The sequence below is a fragment of the Condylura cristata genome, unplaced genomic scaffold (assembly GCF_000260355.1).
Source record: "Condylura cristata isolate star-nosed mole 26May11 unplaced genomic scaffold, ConCri1.0 scaffold00011, whole genome shotgun sequence".
NCBI classification, from domain to species: Eukaryota; Metazoa; Chordata; class Mammalia; order Eulipotyphla; family Talpidae; genus Condylura; species Condylura cristata.
In genome coordinates, this window is record NW_004567112.1 from 26,201,055 (window position 1) to 26,218,680 (window position 17,626).

At 38.1% G+C, this 17,626-nt stretch overlaps 1 protein-coding gene across 1 annotated transcript in view; it reads left to right on the forward strand.

Annotated features, from left to right (window-relative positions):
• Positions 1-17,626, forward strand: part of ERCC6 (excision repair cross-complementation group 6) — a 63,232-nt gene that overhangs the window by 27,664 nt on the left and 17,942 nt on the right. The window contains exons 7-8 of the mRNA XM_004680662.2: positions 3,278-3,436; positions 10,986-11,121. Coding sequence (XP_004680719.1) covers positions 3,278-3,436; positions 10,986-11,121 — 295 coding nt within the window. The remainder of the gene's footprint in view (positions 1-3,277; positions 3,437-10,985; positions 11,122-17,626) is intronic.

A 17,626-nucleotide genomic window follows, 5' to 3' on the forward strand; every position in this document is an offset into this window, starting at 1 on the left:
TACAGTTAATAGAAATAAACTTAGCTTAGTAAGAGTGTGTAGGAGCCAGTATATTGACTACTTAACATGTAAGTACCTGTTTGTTTTTTAAATCTCAACTGCACATTCCTACAAGTATTTTATTGTTTTATTTCTCAAAAACAGAATTTTAAATATTTCATAAATGCAAGACTTCTATTCCTTTTCCTATGGAAAAAAAAACAACACTAGTAGAATTTGGTAATGTCTCCATTATTCTTTTGTGATTAAGTTTTAGCTAGGCCAATTTAATTTTAATCTGTAGATATATTTTTACTCTATTTACCATACTCTGGAATTAAATTAACAGGGTATAGTTGTACACAAGGGAGTTGGAAGGTACAGTTATCCATTTGAGTGCTATTTCTGCAAGATTATGTTTAACTTTTTAAATTCTATTTTGAAAGGTTGCCTGGCAAATGCATTCATTTATATAATTTAGCAATCAAATGACAAACTTCAATCTTTTGACCTTCCGTTCAGCCACACTGACAAAAGCAATGTTGGAATAGTGTGACGATGCCAAGATCTGTCTGTCCATGGCTGTTTTGTGATGCTTCAGCTTCATGGAAAAAGCAGATCATAGTAATTTCTTCACTATTGTGCAGTAGTTTGTAAATGTCTTTAACTTTCCCTCAAGAATAATTTTATGCTTTCGAAGGTTCTGAAAACTAAATGTTAGAAGCTGTTTTCATTTAAAGTATATAATTGTCTTACAGTTTTTATAATTAGGAAATTAAAGCAATAAAACCTAAGTCAGGTAATGGCACTGCAGGAAGCAAAATCTAGGCCCTCAGCTCTTCATTGGTGATACGTACCTACTGACCAGTGTGCTGGAACAGTCTGAGATCCTTTCTAGAAAGTAAAAATCACTTTTGGCTATCTTTCTGCAATGTCCCCAGTCGTTGGGGCCTTCCACACAGTGATGGGGCTTACAGTGCTGCCTAGTATATGTTTCCTTAAGTCATTTCTATAGTGTCAGTCATCTTCTCACAAATAATCATATGCTGTTTGAATGTCCATGGAGATATTTGTAAATTAGGAATTACCCAGCATACTAATTTTGTCTCTCTGGGTCACCTGGAGAGTCTAGATGTCCTGGCCCCCAAAACTCCTTCTGAGATACACCTTTCTGGTCACCATTTCTTATTCCTTTTGTGATTGTTTGATCGCCACCCTCCAGATTCTTCCCCCTTTAGTAGTGGCCCCAAACAGAGAGAGATACTGGACTTGTGTTGGATGGAGGCTATGTGGTCTGCTGAGGAAATGGATTGACAAGAATTAATTATTCTGATTGTGTATCAGTCTTATCAAGAGCATTTTGGACTCTGCTGTTTTTTCCATAGCTGAGTACAGTGTAACCAGTTCACAGCCAGCTGTTACTCTGCAGCAGAAAATCTGATCCTTTGCATAGATGACATTTTGGGCCAGTAGTTTCTTTTCTTTGTTGTAGGGACTGTCCTGTGCATTGTAGGATGTTGAACAGCATCCCTGACATCTACCCACTAGGTGACGTTGTCCTTCCCCAGCTGTAATTGGCAAAGTTTTGCCAAATGTCCCATGTGGAGAAGTGTCCCCCACTCACCCTTGACAACTGCTGGTGAAAATTATCTCCACACTGGAATCAGAGGTTCAGAATTTTCAGTTCTGGATTTTTCACTTTTCCCCTCATTTGTATGTGACCTTTGACAAGTTACTTAATCTCTCTGTGCCTTCAGTTTTCTAACCATAAAATGTCCGATTATCTCCATGCAGTGTGGCTTTGGGCTGTCTACACACCACATGTGCTGGTGCCTCCTCAGCAGGAAGGTCTCAAGTGGCAGCCATTATTCTCTGCTAACATAGCTTATGTTAGCGAATGTGTCCTTCCCAAATTAAATCATCTTCTACTTGTACTAGACTTCATTGTGTGTGTGTTTTTTTCCTCCAATCCTCTTCCCTAGGGTGCAAATTCATTTTACGTATTATAATTAGCAAACATCATAAGCAGCAAATTTCTTCAGTTTTCCTTATGTAGTGGTAATAATAGCAACAATTAGAGTCAAACTTACCAAATTGAGGAGAAAGTTAGAACATATTTACTCAGAGGACATTAAATGAAACAAGTTCAGCAAAGACAGAAGTTCCACAATGAGATTTTAGGTAGACATACCACAACCCAAGTCATAAGCTTTTGGGTGGTAAAGCAACGAACCACCTGGTTTGAAGGTGGGAAGCTTATTAACCTTGGTATTTTCTTTGGGAAAAAAAAAATTCTTTAACTCACCTTGTCTTTTTTTTTTTTTTTTAAGCTCACCTTGTCTTTTAACTTAAGCATTATTTACTTTAGGCTTTTTTTTACCTGACACATAATCTTCCTATCCTATCCTTCCATGGTGTTAAATCTTTCACTCTCAGAAATGCTTTTTGCATTAACTATTACTTTTTTAAAAACTTTACTTTCAGGTATAGATTAAACATGCCACCCCTTATTTTTTTTTTTTTTTATTTTTAAAGAGGGAAAATATATGTTTCTCCTTGACCTGTACTCCTTATCTAAAATTTTAGTGGCCTTGGTCTTGTTTGTATCTGTGATAAAGTCCTTAAGTCAAGTTCTGCTTTAAAATATTAAATAGATCTTTTGCATCGTTGAGTTTTTAAGCTGTTCTTTTTTTTTTTTTGCATCTGCTAATAGTATGACAGAATTATCTGTTATGTACAAATCTTTTGAGTAGCCATATTATTCAGACTGTTTATGGTCTTTAAATATAATTTAATTTTTCGTATAAAAGTAATGTGATTACCAAGTGGCTTTCAGTAGTATATGCTGTAAATTGTGGTGTTTTCCCTTTTTTGACACTGCTCATAGTAAAAAGGAAATGTTCATGCTTTTCATGGAAAAATTGTTGGAATTTTATATTACTAAAAATATTTGAGATATTTTTCCCAGAAAGATATTGAAAAGATAACAAGTTTATGCTTATTTACTAAGCTATTTCCAATGTTGAAAAAGAAATGAAATAGTCTCTAATTATCCCATCTATCAATTTAATTAGAAATGTGTTAACATTCTGTAAAGAAAAATTTGTGATTTTATGCCTAGATGATCAAAAATGTATGACCTTATAAATATAATACTCATGTAAAACACACATCCGGCATGTTTCTCTGACTGGTACTAGAATCTAGCCAAATGATTAATTCATGAGTACTTTCTGTTATGATCTGTATTATCCACCATTTGCCATTTTCTTTTCCTTGTTGGTGTTTGTTGTTGTAGGTACCAGCAGACAGGTGTTAGGTGGCTGTGGGAATTGCACTGCCAGCAGGCAGGAGGAATTCTGGGAGACGAAATGGGATTGGGCAAGACCATCCAGATAATTGCCTTCTTGGCAGGTCTGAGCTACAGCAAGATCAGGACTCGTGGTTCAAATTACAGGCAAGTGCTTCTCTGCAGACTGTCAGTCTGTGGAGCTCAATTAATATTTCATCAGATGTATTGCTGTGGAGGAGGGTCTTGTGAATTATTGATGACATTTCAATTACAATATTCCTTTAATTCTTTTAGTGGGGGACATCAAAGGAAAATTTTTACGAGACAATGGAGCTGTAGGGCAGGAGAAATTAAACATGTAACACTTTTAATGAATTCCAGGCATTGATGCTTCATTTTGCAGATGAGCCCCACTAGATATTTTGGGTCAATACAATGTCTAAGGTTAGCATCTACAAATGGATTGTTTACAAACTCAATTATGTTAATATCAATAGTTTACACAATATGGAATTTTAAATTAGACATAATACCTTTAGCCCCATTTATTAAATTTTACATTAAAATATTTGTGCTGGCAGGAGACCAGGTGAGCATTACAGTAAGTACAAAGTCTATTCATGGAAAAAGTTGGAGCTCTGGAGAAGCCATTCTCCTGAACTTTCTTTTATTATCGTTGTGGGTGATAGCAGTTTTTTTAAAAAGTAGTTTCTTATCTGCTTATTAAACTTTCCTTCTCCTCTCCCCATCTTGAAGAATTTTCCATAAATTCTAAGGTCAAAGCCAAAAGGGTGTCTCAAATGAAAGAAAACTGTGTTTGGATTCTAGTCTTTGTTCTTGTTAGGAATTTAAATAAACTATTAAAACTGTTCAGGAAGAAATAACATTTAAACTTTGTTAGTTTAGTATGATAGGATTGAAATATCTTGAATTAAAGTGCAGCAGTGAGCATTTCCATATTTAAGCTGTAAATTGGCTTTATGTAAATAAGTGTTGTTAAAAATAATGCTAGATGAATTAGGTGGTTTGTTTACTTACTGAGATAACAGTGGTTTACAACACTTGTTCCGTGACATAGGGTTCCTACTCCTCAGATGCATGTCACCACATCACATCCACCAACTAGGTACCACAGTCCTTCTGTGGGGTACTTAATCATGCACCTCGAGAACGCAAGTCTTCCTTGGCCAAGAGGCTTATCTAAGGACTAACAGCAAGATGTATACCAGGTGGTTATCTCATAGTAAAACCAAGTACTCAGTAGATACCATTTGAAGACACCTTTAAAATATTCTCAATGGACTTGAAGTCAGCAACTGCAGAAAGTTACTATCCTAAACTGGTTCATTGGCAGGGAAATGTTTAGTAGAGACAAATACAAGTAATAAACTATTGAGTAAAGAACAATTAAATCTTCACAGAGTTTGGCTTTGTTTTTATTTCTTACTCTTCACTAATTTAGCAGATCGGTACTTCTCAGGAGGCGAATTTGAAGTTTTAGAATATTTTAGAGATATCTATGTTGACTTAAAAGGGGAAAAACATTTGTATATATATATTTTATATTAGATGGCTTGTTGTTCCACCAAGGAAGTTATATCGAAGCAGACGATTTTATTATATTAGAATTTCATTATTTTCTACTGAAAACAAAGGGAAAAGTCAAAAGTTAAAAATGGGTATTTAGTTTTTTCTTATTATGATGGTCATTAGTGTAGCATTTAAAAAAATGCTTTCTTTGTTCTAAACGGACTCTTTGGCTGGCTTCTGTACAGTTCTACTTGGGTTGGGCTTTTTTGTTTATTTGTTTAAGATAACTAGAATTCTCCAAGCTGTCCCAGATGGTTTCTAGGACTGTCTTTCTCTCCTTAAATGATTTCTGGGATTTTCTTATTTCCCATCTCTTTTCTTTCCTTCCTATTATCATGAAACTTGCGTGGAGTCTAATACTCTGGGCCTAGGAAACCGAAAGTCCTCCCTGCAGTGTAGTTTTGATCTAAAAATTAAAACATGCTCTCTTGAGTGGTGACAATCCTGCTCAGAATGAAGGCAGGGCTAATAATGAGCAGCAGCTGTAATCAATTAGCTATCAATGCTCATATCCTCTTTTCCATAATGAAATAGTGTGGCGTGTTGGACTATAGCCCAGATTGTCTTTATTAAAATAGTATTTGTAGAAGTGGCTCTCCAGAATGCGGTTATTTGTCAACCAAACAACTGGACTCTGAGTAGGGGTGCAGTAAGAAACTTGGGTCCTGCCACATCCTTGTGCTACACAGCAAATAGATTAACCTCTTGCTAACAGTTTTATAATATGTCCTTCTCTAAAATTAAATGAACTTGGAGGTCTCCTTTATGTTTATATCCTAAAGAAAAACAGTCCTTGAGATAAAATGAAGTTGTGTGTGAGCTGGCATGGCTTCATTGGCCGTTCATTTCCTCTGAACTTGTGCAAACTGTCAGTTTTTTTCAGCCTTAATTCAAGATGGTCTTAGTGTTGCAATTTTAAAGTCCACGAACTTTGAACTGGTGTATGTCTCTCGTAGGCCAAGAAGAAACTTCATAGTAAAAGTTTTTTATTTTTTTTAATACTTAAAAAAAATTTATTTATTTGTGCATACAGAACTGGGGTACAGGCCAGAGGCTCAGGGGCGGTGAGAGGTTTCACCATAGACGGAGCGGGGAGCAGAACAGACAGATCGAGGAAGTACACTGCTGAGGGGAGCAGCAGGCGGCACCATGTGGTCACCTCCCGGGCAGGCGGGAATTGAACTCATGCGGAAGTGGCCCCAGCTTCCTAGTGCTGTGCCTTAACCCACTGCGCCACCAGGGAGGGCCTGTTTTTATTTTTTAATGGGTTTTGTACATACATTTATTTTAAAAAGAGAGAGAAGCCTATTATCTGTGATTAACAAAAATTTACACTGATGTGTTCCCAGTTCATAATATGTACTCTACCTATTTACTTTACCAACCAAATAATGATAAGACCCCTGAATTTTGTGATTGAGAGAACATAAAGTGTTACCTTAAACTTAAATTATTTAATGCTTTGGATATCTTTTAGTAAATTCCTAGTTACAAGTAAATGGCTTGGAAAACCTTATCAACTTTCAAAGGCAGGCCCTCCCTGGTGGCGCATTGGGTTAAAGCGCAGCACTCCAGCTTCCAGTTTGTGCGAGTTCGATCTCCACCCAGAGCTGACCCATGTGGAGCAGCAGACCGCTCCTGTCTCGCCCGCTGCTCCCCTCAGCAGTGTACTTCGTCGACCTGCCTGTTCTGCTCCCCACTCTGTCCCTGGTAAATCCTCTCACCCTCTGCATCTCTGGCCTGTACCCCAGTTCTGTATGAATAAATAAATAAATCTTTAAAAAAAAATCTTTTAAAGGTAGATACTTTGTTTTGTACTTCCTAGTAAATTCTAGACGGTGACTAGATTTCCATCTTGCAAGTTGAGGTATTTGACATTGGACTACCAAAGTTACCAAGTAATCACAATGAAAGGAACTGTAGCTAGTCTGGTGATTGATGCTAATTCGAGTATATTTAGCCATTTCATATGCTCATCTCACCAGTTTTGAGGGTTGGGAAAAGGTGATTTGGTTAATGTGATCTTCAGTGGGTATGATCGCCTTTGTGGTGGTTCAAGAACAGTTCAGATGATCCTAGGTTTTCATTCAACGTGGAAACTTCATAGTCTTTTAGTAGATGGGGAGTGGCAGAAATTAAGAGGTGTAATAATGGCAGGCAGGTGTTCAACCAGAGTAAACTAATGGTTTTAAGTGGTAAAATATGAGTTATCAATGTAGTGGTGAGCAGAAAGCATGTTATACTATAACCAAAAAATAAAAGCATATGTATAATTTTTGTTCATTTGAAAGTGAGTTTGTTTTTAGACAGCTTTTGATTGGTTATTTTCTAATCCCTGCTAAGTGTATATTGAAAACACTGATTCTCCCTGGAGGACATAAATAAGCTGGTGCATTTAATCCTTTCAGAAAGGAATATTGTCATGGACAGGGGGCTGGGCCAGAGTCATACTCTCCCTAGGGGTAGTGCTTGCAAGGGATCAGCTTTTAGTGAGGAATTCTGCACAAGTGTCAGTCTGTGGCAGCCTTTGCTTCTTGTAGTCAGAGGGACACTTCTCCGTAGCAGAGGGATGAGGCAGTGGCTACTGCAGGAGATTGGGAGAATTTAGAAGTGAGTGGAGAAGTGTATGGCACTGGAGTCATCACTTAGGTTTTCTGGTAGAGTTACAAACTTTTTCCGTTATGCAAAAGATTATTTTAAATAATTTAAGACCTGTGACTTATTATAATTTATAAAATTTCTTTTTAAGTTCAGGAATCATTTATTGAGTGGCAGCAAGAAAAAGAAAAAGTCATCCATGACCTCCTGATTCAGAAATAGCCTCTTTTAACATTTCAATGTAATTTCTTTCAACCTTTAAAAAAGTCTCCTTTTAATAGAGCCAGTAATCATTCATTATCTCCTGAGGTCTAGTTATTGAAATCATTTGGAGAAAAGCTGTTCCTGTGTACTCAGGTTGCTTAGGAAGGAACTGTCATACAGTTTCAATATGTGTGTATTATTGCAGGATTGGTGTGGGGTCCTAACTAGGGTAGATGCACCAAGGAAAGGAACGTGATCCATCTGGAGAAAGAGGGACCGGGAAAGTTCTATAGAGAAGCTGAGGACTGACTTTCACAGTAGTTAGGATAAGAGGGTAAGATGAGAGAGGCGAAGTGGGAGGGCAGAGGAGTATGTACTTAAGGAACTGAAGACAGCAGAGATGGGGGAGGGTGAGAGATGAGACTGAAGAGGTGAGCAGATACCAGCTCCTCAGAACTGTCGGCAAACATTAAAAGCCTTTAAGCAATCAAGATGGAAAAATGCACAAAATGAAGAATGATGTGAAAAATAAGTAAATAAATAAAATACATTTTTAAAGGCCTAAAGCAAAAGGATGAGATACTCAGATTTTGTTTTTTTGAGATGATCAAACTAGAAAGTACAATAACCCAAGTAAGCGATGGAAGTGACAGAGCTGGAGGGTGAGAGGGGGACTTTGGGAGGGATCTAGCGATTGATTATAGATATGCTGGGAACTCAGTATAGGCTGGTACCGTGGAGAACAGCAGGGGCAGACCAGGCGAGGCCTGGATGTGTGGTTTGGGCACCTGGAGACTGGGGAACAGTTTTTCCCCATTGGATTAGGAAACATGGAAGGCAGATAGATCCAGGGAGATGACATGTTGTGCCTTGGGAACACCTAAGTGGAAATTTCAGCTGTAGCTAGACACCAGTTTGGTACTTTGGGGCTCAGGGTTTGGCATCATCAACACGGAACGATTGACATCTGGTAGTTGGATAACATGGGGTAATGTGTGCTGGGGATATGTGCATCCAGCTTCAGACAGTCAGCATCCTTGTTGGGCAGGAAAATGTGAGGTGGGGGAAATAGCCATGACGGTGGCTCTGCTCCCAATAGAGGGAGAGGCAGGCAGCAGGTGGCCTCCGGGTTCCTCAGTCAAGCTTGTAGCATGAGCTAAGTGTGAGTCCACTATGGAAGAGATTGCCATAGTTAGTTTGACTTTTGCTTAATTTTCCTTTGGGCACTGACTAGTGCTTAGCTACTAGCGAGACTGAAGCTGGAGCAGCCAGCTACAGTACAAGGGGCGGGCTCATAAGCACAGGTAAAGAAATTAGCCTCAGACAAGAAAAGGGACGCTTGTTCCACTGTCACAGGAGATGAGGAGGGCAGAATGCTGCCAATTCAGTCAGAACCTTGGTGTGCAATATATCAAGATATTTGACTGCAGATACGTAAAATCTGGTTTCAGATTGGCTCAAATGTACACAAAATGTGTGAGACGCTGGGAAACCTGCAGAGAGGGTGGGCTTTAACATTGATCTACAGCTCAGTGTTCACCAGGGACTGGCGACTTTAATTTTCTCCTAATACCAGTTCCCCTTGTGCCAGTAGATCTCCTGGCACTGTAACCCATCTCCCAGCAGCCACTGGGATACCTTCTTGTCCACAGACAGTAGGAGGGACCAAGGAGAAAGCCTTCACCCAACACAGACTCTGCTTCCTTATACCATGTGATCCAGTCTTACCAGGCTCCTCGAGAACCAGTGGTCGTCACCGGGGGATACTGTGTGCTGATGGGAAATAGATGAACGAGGATGTCTGCTCTCCCCTTCTTTCTGTAGCAGGTGGTGGTCAGAGTCCTGTGTGTGTGGGGAGGGAGAGGAAATGCCTGCTCAGATGTGTGGTTCTGTTAGGAAGGAGAGAAAAGAGAAATGGAAGTTGAGATAGTGGCTGCCCCTGGCTGCTCGCTACCTTTTTAAGACGTGAGCATTTTTTCAGCTTTTTAAATATTTTTCAACCATGATGTTAATTGTTATGTGATATCCTATCTTAATTTAACAAATCTTTTTAATATTTATATTAGCCGAAGCATTTTCCAGATAGTAGCTGATTTGATCTTTAGTAGACCTGTATGACCAATTCTATTATTACCGTTTTAAGATGAGAAACTGAGGTTCAGAGGGGTAAATAAAAGTACTGAGCGTGACACAGTGAGTGCATGCAGGGCTGGGATTCAGACCCAAGCAGTGCTCCTGACTATTAGCCTGCGCTTGCTTCTGCACGGCTAGGCAGCACCTTGCTTTTTAATACTGCAGTGTGTATCCAGGGCATGACTGCATTGGGACTGCAGGTCTGGCGTGCTGTTATTAAGGCTCTGGCTATGTACTACTCAGGTGCATTCCACAAGAACAGTGCAGCTCACTTACACTCTGATGGCATGGACAATCCAGTGAAAATGGTCACCGTGAACTTCTCCACTCACTTTTTTTATCACTCTGGAGAAGTAACTGGAAGAGCAGAATTTGAGTTTTAAGCATTGCTCTGTCTGTCACATGGTAACATGCCTCTGTAGGCACCCCAGCATTCTGCTTACTTCTTAGACGGACATTCTGTAGGTGCAGACTCTTGGTAGACTATAAAGCTTCAAACAAATTTAAGATACTCTGTTTGCTTAGGTCACAGCGCTGTGTATGCATGTCTTCTGTGTGCACAGTGTAGAAAACCATTCAGTTGTGAGGAAACTGAACTGGGGGGAGTTTGAGAGAATTATGTGCAGTAAATCATGCTCAGTGATGTAAACAAATACTGAGCATTTCTAGTATTTGATACAATAAAATACTTACAAAATGAGTGGTACCAACAAATAGCATGAAGACTCTTAGGTTAAGAGGGAGGGGGCAAGGGAAGGAATAAGTCGGATAGTAGTGGGGGAAATTCCTTTTCCAAAGCTAGCCAAAGAAATATAAAGTAAATAAAAGTTTAAAAAGGGAAATAGTAAAAAAGATCTGTCCTACTTTCACCACCTGGAGTAGAAGAGGAGAGAAAAGTAGTTTTGTTATGCCACTAGGCTGATTTACTTGACTATAGATGTCATCTTTTCATGTATTACTTAATACCTGTGAACACTTATTGATGAATGGAAAGGTAGAGATTTCACCTACAGGGTTTCACGTCAAAAGCTTTGTCTTTAAAGAAAATGTCCATAGTTTTCAGAGCTGGGATTTTCCTTTTTGCACTTAATAAGTTTTTACTCTTGTTTTTGGTTTGGTTTGGGGTTAGTAGTTGAACATCCCTATGCTGTCATTCATGGTTGTGTTTTCATTCATGTTTTGGGTGCAGGTTCGAGGGGTTGGGTCCAACTGTAATTGTGTGTCCAACCACAGTGATGCATCAGTGGGTGAAGGAATTTCACACGTGGTGGCCTCCGTTCAGAGTGGCAATTCTACATGAAACCGGCACCTATTCCCATAAAAAGGTAACATCACAGTACTTCAGTCTACATGTTTTTGAAGTGTCCATTCCTGTGTTTATTTTCATCATTGAAACCAGTTGTTACTGATTTAAATTAAGCCCTGTATTTTCAAAACAATGATGAATGTGGTCTTTGTCATCTTGACAGCCTCTTGAGGGGTCAGGACATGATTGTTGTCCAGCAGCACAATGATGAGCAAGCCACATCAGTGGGTCTCCAGAGCAGGGCCTTATATGACACTCAACTGGCTGAGTTTGAGAAATTAGTGACTTAAACGGTTTTAGAAAATTGGGGACACATTGTAGTATAATAACTCGCACTTATAAATGCATCTGTTAATACACTTTTAAATTGTATTTGTAATGAGCAAAAGAACCTGTCAATTTGAGAACTTTACAATTTCTATTTTACTTTTTACTTAAGTTCCTTTTCATTCTCTGAACCTTTGATCATCATATAACTATAGTCACTGTATTCTGAAAGTTTATTTCAGCCATGTTATCAAAAAGGAGATTTCCCTATGTTTCTGTGGGTGGTATAGATAGATACACTTTTTTATTCTCATCTCTGTTTCACATCGACTGTAAACTCTAGAGTAGGGACTTTGTCTTACTCACTTTGTGTCCCACGTGCCACAAGCATTTGCTGACTGAATAATAAGGACACATTTATTTCACTGTGGGTTAGCACAGTGACAAGAAGTAGCTGTTAAGTGAGGGCTCGTGTACCCTCATGGAAGCAGTGCCTGCGAGAGCGGCTGAACGTTGGCCTCCCTGAGTCACACATGCGAGCCACTAACTCCAGTGTCTGTGTCATTCTTTCTCCAAATTCTTACGTTATTCTTGATCATGAGTAAGCAGAACTTTTGATAGAAGTGAATCAGAGTATATAATTTGATAGCTCACGTTTGGATGGAGTCTTGCTTTTATACTAGCTCTTGTTAAACCAACCTTGTCCTGTAATTAAGTAATTAAGTAGAAAATAAATTGAGTTAAAATAATATAGTAAATACTTGATAAAAACAGTAATTTTTTTTTTAAAGATTTACTTACTTACTCATACAGAACTAGGATACAAGCCAGAGGTGCAGGGGCGGCGAGAGGATTCACCAGAGACAGTGGGAAGCAGATTGATGGAGTACACTCTGAGGGGAGCAGCGGGCGGGTCAGGAGAGGTCTGCTGTGCCATGTGGTTACCTCCAGGGTAGGGGATTGAACTCACATTGAAGCGATTGCGGCCAGCTTACAGTGCTGCATCCTAACCTGTTGCGCCACAAAGGAGGGCCTAAAAACAGTGATTTTAGCAGCAGGAAAACACAGTTTTTCTAGTCACACTAAATTATTGTATCATCACCCTTACAAAACATGGGTTTTCTTTTTTCACTTCCATTTTCTATTAGTATCTCTTAATGGCTTGTATTGTAAAATCCAGTAGTAGCATTCATGAGCATATGTTCTTTATCCTTTCATTTTCTTTTGGGTGAGTGAAATGTCTGTATGTATTTTAAACCTTTACCTGGGTCATGGCTTACCTCTGCCCCTCTGTTATAGCCTGCAGAACTAGCTTCGCATAAATGAAATATAGTCACTAATTAACATAAACAGAATTGACATCGTCAAGTGTCTTTGTTGGTGAGTCTTGCTTCTTTAACTTGTTTGGAGGACAGAACCTTAGAAAATAGTTACTACTTTTTTACTTACAATAATTCTACCTTCTGAGGTGATTTTTGCACACATAGACATATACTCACACGATTGATCATAATTTCTTTAGTGCTTTTACAGTTTACTAAGGAGTTCAACTTGAAATTTCTTCATCTTTGAAGAAAAATATTAGACTTCAGTTTTTACTCTGATTCTGAGCTCTTTTTCCTGTTTCTTTTCCATTATAAAGTACTCGGATCTCCAAAGAGGTAAACTGTTAAGCAAAAGATCACAAAGATGCCCTATTGCATTTTTCGAATCTTGCTCTTGCTTTTTCTAGCATAGAAACTTATTATGTTAATTGATTTGTGCTTATTTATTGGATAACTACAAATAATATTCCAGTGTTTATGGTATTAGGGCTCTGAAAAAGAGAGGGTGTTTTTAACTGCCCTTGAAAAACTGTTCTTAAGAAAAGAAAGTATATGAATAGACAGTGAAGGAGGGCAGTTTTATGATACTTACGCCCTAACTCACAGTGGGTTGTGACATCTTTAGAACTATGTTGTAAAGTTTATTTAATTATTAAGAACCTTTTTCAATTTGTTAGAAGATGTGTAATGAGAAATTTCTTTTATACTGAAATGGTTGTCACTTTATATCTTGCCAACCTTTTTCTGCTATGTAGGATATAGTAAGGCTGTGGAATGTTTGAGATAATTACATCTTATCTTATTTTGATTAAATTATAGCATCTAGAGACATAAAAGTAGAGAAAGCTAGAGTGTAGATTTTGTAGTTACCACATCACAGTTTGAATTTTGGTCTGCTGTTTTGTAACTCACTTCTCTGAGCCTAGCTCTGTCTCTTGTGAAATGTTTGGGTTAAATTTGTGGGGATATGTTGGGTTAATGTGCATGAAGAGCTTACTATGACCCCCAGTCTATAACATTGACTCAGGTAATTCATACTATTAGCAATAAGTAACAGTATAGATGTTTTTATATCAATAGTTCAGAAAAGATTCTCTGACATTTCTGGCTGACTTAATTTATAGGTCTTCTCTACTGTCCAAAAATAGAATCTTCCTATTTGTATGATATAGTAGGTTATTTTTTAGGTCTGGGACAACATTACCATTACATTTTGGGCATTTCCAGGCCTAAAATGTAACCTACCAAGTCTTACCAAGTAGGAAGCACCTACTTTTGGATAGTGGAAACTTGTAAACATATCCCATGTAGAAGGCTAACACCTCCTTTATCAAAATTGTTTATGGTCACTCTTGTCTATACCTTATTTTCCCTTATACCAAATACATTTGGCCCCAAAATGGAAATAATGAAACAGAATGTTAATTTTTTTAAAAACCATTTTCTGGGAAAATGCAAGATGTGATTAGAGAGCAAATCACACAAAGATATGGTTATCTGATTAAACTACCATCCATAGTCTTTTAAAAGACCCATCTTCTAAAGCAGGGTAAAAACACTTGGCTTAAAAGGTAGACGGGAGGCAAGTAAAAACATAACAAAGTAGAAAACAGCTAGGTGGTCCCTTAAGCACCTAAATATTTCAGACCCCTTCCAACTGCCCGAATTATAACGTAATGTGATGTAACTCCTATTAACTGGGAGCTGATGTATATACTGATACAAGAAATGATAGATGCTGTGCTTGTTGTGTGAGGTATACTGGAAAATTATGTTGCTGGGGCCCTTTTTTCTTCATTGTCAGCACAAATCCTTGTTTATTAAAGATTTAGCTTGAAGGAAATTTTAATTAATTACAGGTGCAGTAAATCCTGCCTGGGAAGCTGCCGTGCTGTGTTCACCGTGAATGGCCTTCATGTGCCTGTGCTACACTCCGCTCTCCCGGCTGCCTGACAGTGTGATTTATGGCTGTTGTTTTCTACCAGTCCACTGTTTGCCCTCTAGGAGGGATTGGTCTCTTGAGCTTCCATAATAACAGCAGCACTTTCACAGACATCTTTTAATGACAACAGCACTGCATTCAGTGAGTCAGGCTAATTGCAGATGTACCCTATTAATTGCAAAAACTAGGAGAGGTTACATATTTTACAAGCTTTTAATTTGAAACCGCCCGAGATGATTTGTCTTAAGTGTTTTGGATAGAGGCGTCCATAATATTCAACAATTCACCATTATTGAAACTCCAATCTAGGCAGTTACAGAATTTGAGATTGAATCAGGTGAAAACAAATAGTCTTAGATATGTTTATAACCAGGGATGTTAAGTGGAGGTTTTAATTTCAGTGGGGCCATTGGGAAAATAAAAATCATTCTTTAAAATATTTTTTTTCTTGATTCTTACTCATCATTTTATGTATTTTTATGAATATTATAAAAATTTTCTATTTCTACAGTTGACAATACAGAGTCTTCCAAATGAAATTCGATCTTGAAACACGTACAGGAAGTTTAGCCTTGTTCCAGTGGCACATATTTGAGAGGCTTGGCATCTCATTTGTTTAAAATGGTAAAGTGATGTCCAGCATCCTGTTGGGAGTGACGTCTGTTCATGGAATGACCATGGCAAGTCTGTGCATGTAGCAGTTGGAAGGTCCAGGGCCCATGAGCAAGTGGACCCACGTTTGCAGGGTTTGTCTGTGATCCGGTGGACATTTTATAAATGTGAGGGTTAATTTAACTTCTGCTCTATTTCAAGACTGAAACAGTTGTGTTCATTTCTCTGTACATACAAATAGCTGCAGTAGAATCAGGCTGGGAGTGTCACACCCTGAGTTTCAGTTTACTCTGGGCTCACACCCTCCCTCCTTCTTAACTTCTTGAGCTCTGCTCTCCTAGAGGAGAAAATAGAAGTGCAGTTGGAAATACTGTCGACAGGGCTGCCGGCCTGATGTGTTGGTGGAAAATACAGATGTGAAGGAACTACTGAAGTCGGCTCTGGCTTCTATAGCTTTCGGGGCGAGTGGGATGAGGTGCTTACAGTGGACCTGAGGTCTTTGGACAGCCTCCTTGCTGGGCTCCAGCACTGTGCAGGGCCAGTGGTGGTACAGAAACGGTGTGGCTGGGAGGAGAGGGAAACAAGTCCTAAGAGAACCTGGAGTTGTATTTGTAAGCTGTGAGCCCTGAGCCGTTTACTGCTACATTCATCACGAGGTTAGAAAGTTGGGATATGGCCTTCAGTGTATTAAGCCGTGTATTAAAAAATTGTGAGTAGGAAAATGGAAGTAATCATAATAATAACTTGTCTCTGAGCTGTCAAACTTTTAATAGGAATCAGGTGTTATTGTTCTCAAAACAATTCAGTAACTGAAGTGATGAATGTATTATGACATATAAAAAGACAGTTTCCTCCTCTTTATTTTCTTTTTACAAATTCTTAGCCTTTGTACCCTTTTATACTCTTATAGAATTAAAAAGTAGTTTAATCCTTGTTTATTAAGAATATTTTTGAAGACGTTGAATTTTATAAAATAGTGGATTATTACATATCAATTGTTGCGGAAGGTTTCTTAATATTTAGCTATTTTATGTTCCTGTAATAAGCCTTCCTAGGTCAGTTTATTGCTAGATATTGTTTATAAATGAATGGACTAAAATTGGGAATGCCTTCTTTCTGGCTTTTGGAACACATTAAATAGGATCAGTTCTGGTTTCATTTCCAAAACCCTTTGGGTTTGAAAGATTTTTGAGTGGGAAGAGCAAGTTCCTTAATATTTTAATAAGTTTGTCAAATTTTCTGTGGTTGTATTTTGGTGATTTTTTTTTTTTTTTTAACAATCAAATGTTAGATTCTGTGCCGTTAGACTGCACGTGGTGGGCACTTGCCCACCTGGCATTGCTCTTGTGCCGCCTCTGAGCCTCTCTTTGGCCTGACTTTCAGGGCCTCGTCCATTTTGTTTGTCTATTCAGAGTTCAGTTTTTGATTTTATCAGTTTGTCTAGTTTTTTTTTTTTTAATTTACTAATCACTGTTTTTCTTACTAATTCCCTCATTTTACTTTTTGTAGCATTGACTACTTCGCTTGATTTCAGCCTTTCTTAATTCAATATAAAGAATGAGTACTTTTTGTGTGTAACTTAAAGCTTTGCTGGTGGCTGTTACCAACCAACAGCAGGATTCAGATCCTTTGCATCCAAATTTTAAAACATTTTACTTTCTCCAATCATCTTTCTCTTTCCTGATCTGGTCAGCCCCTCTGCAGGCTGTGGATAGGCCACTTAAAGAATTCGGTTCTAAGGACTTTCCAGTACTTTTCCTTAAGATTCAGGACACTTCCTATTGTGCTGTCTTTTTTAAAACATTAAACACCCTTCTAATTATTTGGCTCTTCCTTGCTGCTATTTATTTTTGCTAAATCTGTTCTGTGTTTGTAGTTCCTTAGTAGCCTACTTTTTTTCAGTTTTTAGTGACAGCCAAGTTTGGGTCTCTTAAACAATGTAGGTTTTTTTACAATGTTTATCCAGTGAGAATCTTGCTGCTATTTACTTACTGCCACTGTGGAGACCCCTGGTATGCTTTGTCTGAACCCAGCCATCCTATTTTATATTTATTGTTTTTTATTTTCCTGATTTTTTTTATTGCTTTCCACCAAACAGTGTTCTGATAGTTCTACTATCAATTCTTTTCTAGTATTTATGCTGAATAGCAACTAATTATCATGAAATGTGTTTTAATTTGCTACAAATGTATTTCAGTCTGCTGAATGTATGTATTTCAGTTTGCTCTTGTGACTAAAAATTAAACAGTATCTATCACCTTTGCCCCATTCTACCCTTTGGTGAGTGAGACTTTTATTGCCTTAACCTCACTGTAAGGCATATTAAACCAAACCAGAATTATGGTAACATTTAAAAATACATCCCTTTTTATGTTTTT